General features: G+C 40.8%; 1 protein-coding gene across 1 annotated transcript in view; it reads right to left on the bottom strand.

Annotated features, from left to right (window-relative positions):
- The window catches only part of SMARCC2 (SWI/SNF related, matrix associated, actin dependent regulator of chromatin subfamily c member 2), a 422,396-nt gene that overhangs the window by 204,206 nt on the left and 204,992 nt on the right, over positions 1 to 13,198 (bottom strand). Inside the window, 2 exon segments of the mRNA XM_053708105.1 lie at positions 4,590 to 4,719; positions 11,470 to 11,534. Coding sequence (XP_053564080.1) covers positions 4,590 to 4,719; positions 11,470 to 11,534 — 195 coding nt within the window.

Raw genomic sequence — 13,198 nt, 5'->3', positions numbered from 1 at the left:
TCAAGTTAACAGTTCAGACCAATTATTGTGGTAATCTGAGACATAGCAACGGAGGAACTGTTCCAGAGCTTGATTAGACCGTTCCGCAGCCCCATTAGATTGAGGGTGATATGCCGAGGAGAAGGAAAGCTGGATCCCCATTTGAGCACAAAAGGAACGCCAAAATCTGGAGACAAACTGGCTATCCCGGTCCGACACTATCTCCTTGGGTAACCCATGTAAACGGAAGACCTCCTGGGCAAAAATTGAAGCAAGCTCCTGAGCGGTAGGCAGCTTCATCAAGGGAATGCAATGTGACATTTTAGAAAAACGGTCAACCACCATAAGGATAACAGTATTGCCATTGGAAACAGGGAGCTCGCTAATGAAGTCCATGGAAAGATGTGTCTAAGAACACTCACCATTAGCAATAGGTTGAAGAAGACCCACAGGAAGACGTTGAGTCTTATTCTGTGCACAAACTGAGCAGGAGGCAACATACGCAGCAACATCAGAACGAAGAGCTGGCCACCAGAATTCTCAAGTGACAGACCAAATCATTTGGTTCTTGCCTGGGTGACCTGTGGCTTTAGAATAGTGGTAAGTGTGCAAAAGTTTAGTTTGAAGATTCTCAGGAACAAAACACTTACCACTAGGTTTCTCAGGAGGTGCATTTGGTTTGTGCAGCCAGGATCTCCTCCCCCAAGGGAGAAGTCAAATTAGTACATATGGTAGCCAAAATATGGTCAGGAGGTATAACAGGAGTAGGTACAGACTCCTCCTTGGACAGAGGCAAAAATTGTCGAGAGAGGGCATCAGCCCAAACATTCTTACTACCAGGTAGGTAGGAGACCACATAATTAAACCGAGACAAAAATAGCTGGCCTGTCGGGGCAACAAACATTTTGCTTCAGATAGATAAGTTAAATTCTTGTGGTCAGAAAGAATGATCACTGGCACGCTAGTACCCTCAAGAAGATGCTTCCATTCCTTGAGTGCCAAAATTATGGCCAGTAATTCCCTGTCGCCCATTTCATAATTGCACTCTGCTGGAGACAATTTCTTAGAGAAGAAACCACACGGATGCAAGGAACCGTCAGGTGTAGGACGTTGAGACAAGAGGGCACCTACTCCAGTCTCAGACGCATCGACCTCAAGAACGAAAGGCAGGACAGAGTGAGGATGAGCCAGAACTGAAGCGGCAGCAAAGGCAGTCTTAAGACTATCAAAGGCCTTAATGGCAGTAGGTGACCAATGGAGTGGATCATTCTCTTTACGGGTCATGTCTGTGATAGGTTTCACCAAGGAGGAAAAGTTTTTAATAAACTTTCTATAGTAATTGGCGAACCCGAAAAAACGTTGAATAGACCGAAGACCAACTGGGCGAGGCCACTGCAGAACTGCAGATAACTTGTCAGGATCCATGGAGAACCCTGCAACAGAGATAACATAACCAAGGAAGGTTACTTGAGTCTGATGGAACTCACATTTCTCGAGTTTACAAAACAGGCTGTTCTCACGTAGTCTCTGAAGAACCCGTGTAACATCAGAACGATGAGCCTCAAGTGTGGGTGAGTGTATGAGGATGTCGTCTAAGTACACCACAACACACTGTTGCAACATATCTCGTAGGACATGATTAATAAATTCCTGAAAAACAGCAGGAGCATTACAAGATACTCATAATGCCCGCTCCTGTGGTTAAATGCTGCTTTCCAATCGTGGCCCTCCTTAATCCGAACGAGATTGTACGCTCCTCTCAAATCAAGTTTAGTAAAGACCATAGCTCCCTTGAGGCGGTCAAAGAGTTCCGTAATGATCGGAATAGGGTAAGCATTCTTAATGGTAAGACGATTAAGACCCCTATAATCGATGCATGGTCTTAACTCGCCACCCTTTTTCTTCACAAAGAAGAAGCAAGCCCCTGCAGGAGAGCAGGATTTGCGGATGATCCCCCACGAAAGAGCATCGGCAACATATTCCTCCATAGCACAATTCTCTGCAACAGACAGAGGGTACACCCGGCCCTGAGGAGGAATGGCTCCGTATTGCAGGTCTATGGCACAATCGTAAGACCGGTGAGGAGGAACTCTCTGTACTCCTCTGGCAATTGAGATACCGAAGAAGTGCACAAGACTTTAACTGGTTTCCAAAGACAAGTGGAAATACATTGCGGGGACCATGACAAAACTTCGGACCTGCGCCAGTCGAGACTGGGATTGTGCTTTTGGAGCCAGGGATAACCCAGAACGACCGGAAAATGCAGAGAGTTTATCACCTGGAACTGGAGGGTTTCAAAATAGAGAGCCCCAACAGCCATGGACAACGGAGCAGTTTCGTGAGTAACGAGTGCGGGCTGAAGGGGCCTGCCATCAATGGCCTACATAGCAAGCGGAACGGACCGAGGCAAAACAGGAATGGAGTGCTTTGATACAAAAGCACTGTCAATGAAATAGCCCGCAGCACCGGAGTCAACAAGAGCCTGAGTGACTATGGAGGAGTCCACCCAGGAAAGGACAACCGTTACCAACGGTTTCTCCATAAGCGGTTCCAGGGACGAGGATAAACCACCCAAGGTCTGCCCCCGACAGAACCTTAGGTGTGAGCGTTTCCCGGCCGTGTAGGACAAGACTTCAAAAGGTGGCCCTGTAACCCACAATAGAGGCAGAGCCCCTCCCTCCTCCTAAAGGCCCTCTCCACCGCGGAGAGACGCGTGAATCCCAACTGCATCGGCTCAGCAGTACCTGGTGACTCGGGACCAGGAGGCATGGGAGGAGAGGGAGGCATGGGTGGGAACGAACACGTAGGAGACAACGGAACAGGAGGCTTCCGCAAGCGCTCCTTGAAAGAGGGCCTTTTTCTGAGTTTGATGTCAATTAGGATCAAAAAGACACCAATGCCTCGAGATCCTTTGTTAAATCTCTGGCAGCAACTTAATCTTTAATCGCATCAGAGAGTCCATGAAAGAAGGCGACAACAAGGGCTTCATTGTTCCAACCTACCTCTGCGGCAAGCGTACGGAACTCAATAGCATACTGAGCAACAGATCTTGTAACTTGCTGAATAGACATGAGACGTTTAGCAGCAGAGGAGGAGCGAGCCGGAACATCAAATACCCTTCGAAAGGAGGCCACAAATTAAGGGTAATTTGAAACCACAGGTTTATTAGTCTCCCACAAGGGATTAGCCCAGGCAAGAGCTGTGTCAGAGAGTAACGAGATGAGAAATCCCACCTTAGCTCTGTCAGAGGGAAACGTCTGAGGTAACATCTCAAAGTAAATGCCCACCTGGTTCAAAAACCCTCTGCACTGAATAGGATCGCCTATTCACCTAGGCATAGGTGAATAGGATCACCTAGGCATAGGTGCAGCAAAGGAAACAGGAGCAGCCATAAATTGCGGGACACTTTGGTCCAAATGTGCAGTGCGAGTCAGCAGGGTTTGCAGGGCTAGTGCAAATTGATCCAAGCGGTGATCCTGTACATTCATCCTGGAAATGATGGCAGGTAAAGGTGGATTATTAGCACCATCAGGATTCATGGCCTTTGCGTAATGTCAGGGTGCCAGGAATCAGACTGAGACGAGAAGTGCAAAAATAATCACACCTTTATTAATAGCAAAAAATAATAAGAGTCCACAAGTCAAATAACAAGCCAGGAGTCAAAACCAGAGCTGATAGTCAGACGAGCCGAGTCAGGAGCCAAAGCGAATAGTCAGAAGAGCCGGAATCAGGAACAAGGAAAACAGCAGAGTCAGGAACAAGCCAGGGATCAGGAACCAGGAAGGACGTCAGGCAGCCAGGTAATACACAGGACCTCTCACAAACAGGTCTGAGACAATGCAAAGGCAAAGCATACTGAACCGAGGCCCTTTAAATAATAAGTGATGACATTACAATTCTGAGACTGCATCCTGTCTCACACGGATGAAGCACACCAGTCTGGCCATAAAAGGAAGTGCAGGAAATGAGCAGCATCCCCCACAATGCACCATAGTCAGGAAGAGAGGTGAGTAAAATGGCTGCCAGCAGCACATGGCAAACAAAACAAGGAAAAACCCTGACAAAAGCAGGCAGCGAAACGAAGTTCAACAACGCTGATTGCTTGAGGAGCTGTTAATATGAGTCGGGATGGTTTCACAGAAAGAAACTCCCTGCATCTCCGGACTCTAACTTTCATCCAAGCCCTCACTGAGAGACTGACAGGACTAATTAAAACTCCTGTCCCATGCCGAAGAGTACTACCCTCCATAAGAGACAAAAACAAAAATGAAAAAATTCTGACACTTCTCTGCCATCCTCCTGGGACGAAAGGCAAAGAATGACTGGGGGGTGAGGGGAGTGGGAGGAGTATTTAAGCCTTTGGCTGGGTTGTCTTTGCCTCCTCCTGGTGGTCAGGTTCTTATTTCCCAAAAGTAATGAATGCAGCTACAGACTCTTTCCATTTAAGAAGAAAAAAAGGCCCAGAAAATGATCCCTTCTCCACCAAACTTTACTAAAAGCACTACTTATTCTGGTAGATAGCACCCTCCTTGCATCCCCCACACACAGATTTTTCCATCAGACAGCAAAGCGTGATTCACTTTTCCACTGCTCCAGAGTCTAAATCTTACCCATATCAATATCACTCTTTTCAGATTCTTTGTCTGTGTCTCCATCTTTGCTTTTTTCTTCATCCTTCTTTACAGAGTCTCTCTCTCGTTCTTCCCCTTCATCTTCAGGAACAGCTTCACAAGGGGAGTCCTGTGACAAAACCAACTATTCATTTTGATCCATCAGCCTTTAAAAGCCAACATCTTTTAATAATACCAAGACGCTTTTCTAGTTCTGTTTAAAAGTAATTTGATAAAAAAAGAGAATGCCAGCCATTTGTATGACCTTTAAAACTTGTGGTTACACTCAAAGTATTTCTATCATAAATTATGATTCCACATTCATTCGAAATGGGATACTGTGTCTGTCTGTGGGCTTTGTAAAATCACCACCTAATCAACACAGATTTCACATTCTCTGGGTAATCGAAGGATCTAAAATCTCTCTAAGGACCAGCAGGCAAAGCGTCTTTAACATTAAACATTGGAGTAAATTATCAAAGTACGTAACACTTTATACTGCCAAATGATCTGAAGTAGTGGATTACTAAGCAATTTAATGATAAAGTTCCTGTTTTATGGAACAGGAGCTCACAAATCTATTCATCTCCAAAAAACTTACAACTTTAACATGAAGGAAGCAACATTGTGAAAGAGAGGATCTAAAAGACCCTACATCTTCAATTAGCTATGACATTTACTTGATAAAACATTCACAGTTCACAGGATCATGACAATGTACTAGAAAAACTATTCTAACTTTTAATTATTGTTTTTTTCTCAAACAGTTATAATATAAATAAAAAATGAGTTAATGGGAAAAACATAATTTATGTAAGAACTTACCTGATAAATTCATTTCTTTCATATTAACAAGAGTCCATGAGCTAGTGACGTATGGGATATACATTCCTACCAGGAGGGGCAAAGTTTCCCAAACCTTAAAATGCCTATAAATACACCCCTCACCACACCCACAAATCAGTTTAACGAATAGCCAAGAAGTGGGGTGATAAGAAAAAAAGTGCGAAGCATATAAAATAAGGAATTGGAATAATTGTGCTTTATACAAAAAAATCATAACCACCACAAAAAAGGGTGGGCCTCATGGACTCTTGTTAATATGAAAGAAATGAATTTATCAGGTAAGTTCTTACATAAATTATGTTTTCTTTCATGTAATTAACAAGAGTCCATGAGCTAGTGACGTATGGGATAATGACTACCCAAGATGTGGATCTTTCCACACAAGAGTCACTAGAGAGGGAGGGATAAAATAAAGACAGCCAATTCCTGCTGAAAATAATCCACACCCAAAATAAAGTTTAACAAAAAACATAAGCAGAAGATTCAAACTGAAACCGCTGCCTGAAGAACTTTTCTACCAAAAACTGCTTCAGAAGAAGAAAATACATCAAAATGGTAGAATTTAGTAAAAGTATGCAAAGAGGACCAAGTTGCTGCTTTGCAGATCTGGTCAACCGAAGCTTCATTCCTAAACGCCCAGGAAGTAGAAACTGACCTAGTAGAATGAGCTGTAATTCTTTGAGGCGGAATTTTACCCGACTCAACATAAGCAAGATGAATTAAAGATTTCAACCAAGATGCCAAAGAAATGGCAGAAGCTTTCTGGCCTTTCCTAGAACCGGAAAAGATAACAAATAGACTAGAAGTCTTACGGAAAGATTTCGTAGCTTCAACATAATATTTCAAAGCTCTAACAACATCCAAAGAATGCAATGATTTCTCCTTAGAATTCTTAGGATTAGGACATAATGAAGGAACCACAATTTCTCTACTAATGTTGTTGGAATTCACAACTTTAGGTAAAAATTCAAAAGAAGTTCGCAACACCGCCTTATCCTGATGAAAAATCAGAAAAGGAGACTCACACGAAAGAGCAGATAATTCAGAAACTCTTCTAGCAGAAGAGATGGCCAAAAGGAACAAAACTTTCCAAGAAAGTAATTTAATGTCCAATGAATGCATAGGTTCAAACGGAGGAGCTTGAAGAGCTCCCAAAACCAAATTCAAACTCCATGGAGGAGAAATTGACTTAATGACAGGTTTTATACGAACCAAAGCTTGTACAAAACAATGAATATCAGGAAGAATAGCAATCTTTCTGTGAAAAAGAACAAAAAGAGCGGAGATTTGTCCTTTCAAAGAACTCGCGGACAAACCCTTATCTAAACCATCCTGAAGAAACTGTAAAATTCTCGGTATTCTAAAAGAATGCCAAGAAAAATGATGAGAAAGACACCAAGAAATATAAGTCTTCCAGACTCTATAATATATCTCTCGAGATACAGATTTACGAGCCTGTAACATAGTATTAATCACGGAGTCAGAGAAACCTCTATGACCAAGAATCAAGCGTTCAATCTCCATACCTTTAAATTTAAGGATTTCAGATCCGGATGGAAAAAAGGACCTTGAGACAGAAGGTCTGGTCTTAACGGAAGAGTCCATGGTTGGCAAGATGCCATCCGGACAAGATCCGCATACCAAAACCTGTGAGGCCATGCCGGAGCTATTAGCAGAACAAACGAGCATTCCCTCAGAATCTTGGAGATTACCCTTGGAAGAAGAACTAAAGGCGGAAAGATATAGGCAGGATGATACTTCCAAGGAAGTGATAATGCATCCACTGCCTCCGCCTGAGGATCCCGGGATCTGGACAGATACCTGGGAAGTTTCTTGTTTAGATGAGAGGCCATCAGATCTATCTCTGGGAGCCCCCACATTTGAACAATCTGAAGAAATACCTCTGGGTGAAGAGACCATTCGCCCGGATGCAACGTTTGGCGACTGAGATAATCCGCTTCCCAATTGTCTACACCTGGGATATGAACCGCAGAGATTAGACAGGAGCTGGATTCCGCCCAAACCAAAATTCGAGATACTTCTTTCATAGCCAGAGGACTGTGAGTCCCTCCTTGATGATTGATGTATGCCACAGTTGTGACATTGTCTGTCTGAAAACAAATGAACGATTCTCTCTTCAGAAGAAGCCAAAACTGAAGAGCTCTGAAAACTGCACGGAGTTCCAAGATATTGATCGGTAATCTCACCTCCTGAGATTCCCAAACTCCTTGTGCCGTCAGAGATCCCCACACAGCTCCCCAACCTGTGAGACTTGCATCTGTTGAAATTACAGTCCAGGTCGGAAGAACAAAAGAAGCCCCCTGAATTAAACGATGGTGATCTGTCCACCACGTTAGAGAGTGCCGAACAATCGGTTTTAAAGATATTAATTGATATATCTTCGTGTAATCCCTGCACCATTGGTTCAGCATACAGAGCTGAAGAGGTCGCATGTGAAAACGAGCAAAGGGGATCGCGTCCGATGCAGCAGTCATAAGACCTAGAATTTCCATGCATAAGGCTACCGAAGGGAATGATTGAGACTGAAGGTTTCGACAGGCTGTAATCAATTTTAGACGTCTCTTGTCTGTTAAAGACAAAGTCATGGACACTGAATCTATCTGGAAACCCAGAAAGGTTACCCTTGTTTGAGGAATCAAAGAACTTTTTGGTAAATTGATCCTCCAACCATGATCTTGAAGAAACAACACAAGTCGATTCGTATGAGACTCTGCTAAATGTAAAGACGGAGCAAGTACCAAGATATCGTCCAAATAAGGAAATACCACAATACCCTGTTCTCTGATTACAGACAGAAGGGCACCGAAAATCTTTGTGAAAATTCTTGGAGCTGTAGCAAGGCCAAACGGTAGAGCCACAAATTGGTAATGCTTGTCTAGAAAAGAGAATCTCAGGAACTGATAATGATCTGGATGAATCGGAATATGCAGATATGCATCCTGTAAATCTATTGTGGACATATAATTCCCTTGCTGAACAAAAGGCAATATAGTCCTTACAGTTACCATCTTGAACGTTGGTATCCTTACATAACGATTCAATAATTTTAGATCCAGAACTGGTCTGAAGGAATTCTCCTTCTTTGGTACAATGAAGAGATTTGAATAAAACCCCATCCCCTGTTCCGGAACTGGAACTGGCATAATTACTCCAGCCAACTCTAGATCTGAAACACAATTCAGAAATGCTTGAGCTTTCACTGGATTTACTGGGACATGGGAAAGAAAAAATCTCTTTGCAGGAGGTCTCATCTTGAAACCAATTCTGTACCCTTCTGAAACAATGTTCTGAATCCAAAGATTGTGAACAGAACTGATCCAAATTTCTTTGAAAAAACGTAACCTGCCCCCTACCAGCTGAACTGGAATGAGGGCCGTACCTTCATGTGAACTTAGAAGCAGGCTTTGCCTTTCTAGCAGGCTTGGATTTATTCCAGACTGGAGATGGTTTCCAAACTGAAACTGCTCCTGAGGACGAAGGATCAGGCTTTTGTTCTTTGTTGAAACGAAAGGAACGAAAACGATTGTTAGCCCTGTTTTTACCTTTAGACTTTTTATCCTGTGGTAAAAAAGTTCCTTTCCCACCAGTAACAGTTGAAATAATAGAATCCAACTGAGAACCAAATAATTTGTTTCCCTGGAAAGAAATGGAAAGTAGAGTTGATTTAGAAGCCATATCAGCATTCCAAGTCTTAAGCCATAAAGCTCTTCTGGCTAAGATAGCCAGAGACATAAATCTAACATCAACTCTAATAATATCAAAAATGGCATCACAGATGAAATTATTAGCATGCTGGAGAAGAATAATAATATCATGAGAATCACGATTTGTTACTTGTTGCGCTAGAGTTTCCAACCAAAAAGTTGAAGCTGCAGCAACATCAGCCAATGATATAGCAGGTCTAAGAAGATTACCTGAACATAGATAAGCTTTTCTTAGAAAAGATTCAATTTTTCTATCTAAAGGATCCTTAAACGAGGTACCATCTGATGTAGGAATGGTAGTACGTTTAGCAAGGGTAGAAATAGCCCCATCAACTTTAGGGATTTTGTCCCAAAATTCTAATCTGTCAGGCGGAACAGGATATAATTGCTTAAAACGTTTAGAAGGAGTAAATGAATTACCCAATCTATCCCATTCCTTAGCAATTACTGCAGAAATAGCATTAGGAACAGGAAAGACTTCTGGAATAACCACAGGAGCTTTAAAAACCTTATCCAAACGTATAGAATTAGTATCAAGAGGACTAGAATCCTCTATTTCTAAAGCAATTAGTACTTCTTTAAGTAAAGAGCGAATAAATTCCATCTTAAATAAATATGAAGATTTATCAGCATCAATCTCTGAGACAGAATCCTCTGAACCAGAAGAGTCCAAAGAATCAGAATGATGGTGTTCATTTAAAAATTCATCTGTAGAGAGAGAAGATTTAAAAGACTTTTTACGTTTACTAGAAGGAGAAATAACAGACAAAGCCTTCTTTATGGATTCAGAAACAAAATCTCTTATGTTATCAGGAACATTCTGCACCTTAGATGTTGAGGGAACTGCAACAGGCAATGGTACATCACTAAAGGAAATATTATCTGCATTAACAAGTTTGTCATGACATTTAATACAAACAACAGCTGGAGGAATAGCTACCAAAAGTTTACAGCAGATACACTTAGCTTTGGTAGATCCAGCAGGCAGAGGTTTTCCTGTAGTATCTTCTGGCTCAGATGCAACGTGAGACATCTTGCAATATGTAAGAGAAAAAACAACATATAAAGCAAAATAGATCAAATTCCTTATAAGACAGTTTCAGGAATGGGAAAAAAAGCCAAACATCAAGCTTCTAGCAACCAGAAGCAAATGAAAAATGATTCTGAAATAATGTGGAGACAAAAGCGACGCCCATATTTTTTGGCGCCAAATAAGACGCCCACATTATTTGGCGCCTAAATGCTTTTGGCGCCAAAAATGACGCCACATCCGGAACGCCGACATTTTTGGCGCAAAATAACGTCAAAAAAATGACGCAACTTCCGGCGACACGTATGACGCCGGAAACGGAAATGAATTTTTGCGCCAAAAAAGTCCGCGCCAAGAATGACGCAATAAAATGAAGCATTTTCAGCCCCCGCGAGCCTAACAGCCCACAGGGAAAAAGTCAAATTTTTGAGGTAAGAAAAATATGATAATTAAAGCATAATCCCAAATATGAAACTGACTGTCTGGAAATAAGGAAAGTTGAACATTCTGAGTCAAGGCAAATAAATGTTTGAATACATATATTTAGAACTTTATAAATAAAGTGCCCAACCATAGCTTAGAGTGTCACAGAAAATAAGACTTACTTACCCCAGGACACTCATCTACATGTTTGTAGAAAGCCAAACCAGTACTGAAACGAGAATCAGTAGAGGAAATGGTAAATATAAGAGTATATCGTCGATCTGAAAAGGGAGGTAAGAGATGAATCTCTACGACCGATAACAGAGAACCTTATGAAATAGACCCCGTAGAAGGAGATCACTGCATTCAATAGGCAATACTCTCCTCACATCCCTCTGACATTCACTGCACGCTGAGAGGAAAACCGGGCTCCAACTTGCTGCGGAGCGCATATCAACGTAGAATCTAGCACAAACTTACTTCACCACCTCCCTTGGAGGCAAAGTTTGTAAAACTGATTTGTGGGTGTGGTGAGGGGTGTATTTATAGGCATTTTAAGGTTGGGAAACTTTGCCCCTCCTGGTAGGAATGTATATCCCATACGTCACTAGCTCATGGACTCTTGTTAATTACATGAAAGAAAAGTGACCTGAATAAATGTAAAGGAGCACAATCACATCATTAGTAAATATTTCAAGTCTATGGCATGCAGGCATCAAGGGAAGAAATATAGAAGATGCTTGAGACAAACAAAAAGATGATGAAGAGGCAAGAGCATGTGGTATTACAGCTACTGCATATGTCACACATATAGGGACAAAGTAAAAAAACTAAATGCAAGCAATTTCACCCTTACCTTTGGCTCTTTCTTTTCTTCAACAGCTTGTGGTTCTGGTTGAGACTCCTCTGTACTGCTTTCCTCTGCAAGATATATGGTGAAGGGTTAATGTTAGTGACAGAATGGTACGTCCATCCTATTTAGCTTCCTTAGGGCCAGATTACATTCCAATGTTCTTCACATAGCAGAAATAAGTTCTATTTATTCATAAATACATATTTCTACATATATCTGATGGTATTTTTGATACAATATGCATTTATATCTAAATATTATATATGTCAGCTCGCACTATACGTCGCCATCTGAATGAAAAGGGCTATGGTAGGAGACCCAGGGGGACCCCACTGCTGACACAGAGACATAAAAAAGCTAGTTTGGAGTTTGCCAAAACTTACCTGAGGAAGCCAAAATCCTTTTGGGAGAATGTGCTGTGGACAGACGAAACAAAATTACAGCTTTTTGGTAAAGCCCATCATTCTACTGTTTTCAGAAAAAGAAATTAGGCTTTTAACCCCTTAGTGACCAGACCATTTTTCAATTTTCTTACCCTTAAGGACCAGGGCTATTTTTACATTTTTGCGGTGTTTGTGTTTAGCTGTAATTTTCCTCTTACTCATTTACTGTACCCACACATATTATATACCGTTTTTCTCGGCATTAAAGGGACACTGAACCCAATTTTTTTCTTTCGTGATTCAGATAGAGCATGCAATTTTAAGCAACTTTCTAACTTACTCCTATTTTCTTCATTCTCTTAGTATGTTTATTTGAAAAGCAAGAATGTAAGTTTAGATGCCGGCCCATTTTTGGTGAGCAAACTGGGATGTCCTTGCTGATTGGACAGCACCAATAAAAAAGTACTGTCCATGGTCCTGAATCAAACATTTTCTGCTCCTTAGCTTAGATGCCTTCTTTTTCAAATAAAGCTAGCAAGAGAACGAAGAAAATTTGATAATAGGAGTAAATTAGAAAGTTGCTTAAAATTGCATGCTCTATCTGAATCACAAAAGAAAAAAATTGGGTTCAGTGTCCCTTTAAATTGATGTTCTAAAGATACCATTATTTTCATCATATCATATAATTTACTATAATTTTTTTTTATAAAATATGATGAAAAAAATGGAACAACAAAACACACTTTTTCTAACTTTGACCCCCAAAATATGTTACACATCTACAACCACCAAAAAAACACCCATGCTAAATAGTTTCTACATTTTGTCCTGAGTTTAGAAATACCCAATGTTTACATGTTCTTTGCTTTTTTGCAAGTTATAGGGCAATAAGTACAAGTAGCACTTTGCAATTTCCAAACCATTTTTTTTTCTTTCAAAATTAGCGATAGTTACATTGTAACACTGATATCTGTCAGGAATCCCTGAATATCCCTTCACATGTATATATATATATATATATATATATATATATATATATATATATATATATATATATATATATATATATATATAAATATATATATATATATATATTTTAGTATATATTTTAGTAGACAACCCAAAGTATCGCTCTAAGCTCATTTTGGTATATTCCATGCCACCATTTCACCGCCACATGCGATCAAATAAAAAAAATCGTTAACTTTTTTACTAACTTTTTCACAAACTTTAGGTTTCTCACTGAAATTATTTACAAACAGCTTGTGCAATTATGGCACAAATGGTTGTAAATGCTTCTCCGGGATCCCCTTTGTTCAGAAATTTTGTTCAGAAATAGCAGACCTATA

This window comes from Bombina bombina, chromosome 3 (genome assembly GCF_027579735.1).
Source record: "Bombina bombina isolate aBomBom1 chromosome 3, aBomBom1.pri, whole genome shotgun sequence".
NCBI classification, from domain to species: domain Eukaryota; kingdom Metazoa; phylum Chordata; class Amphibia; order Anura; family Bombinatoridae; genus Bombina; species Bombina bombina.
This window is presented reverse-complemented; position numbering and strand designations above follow the sequence as displayed.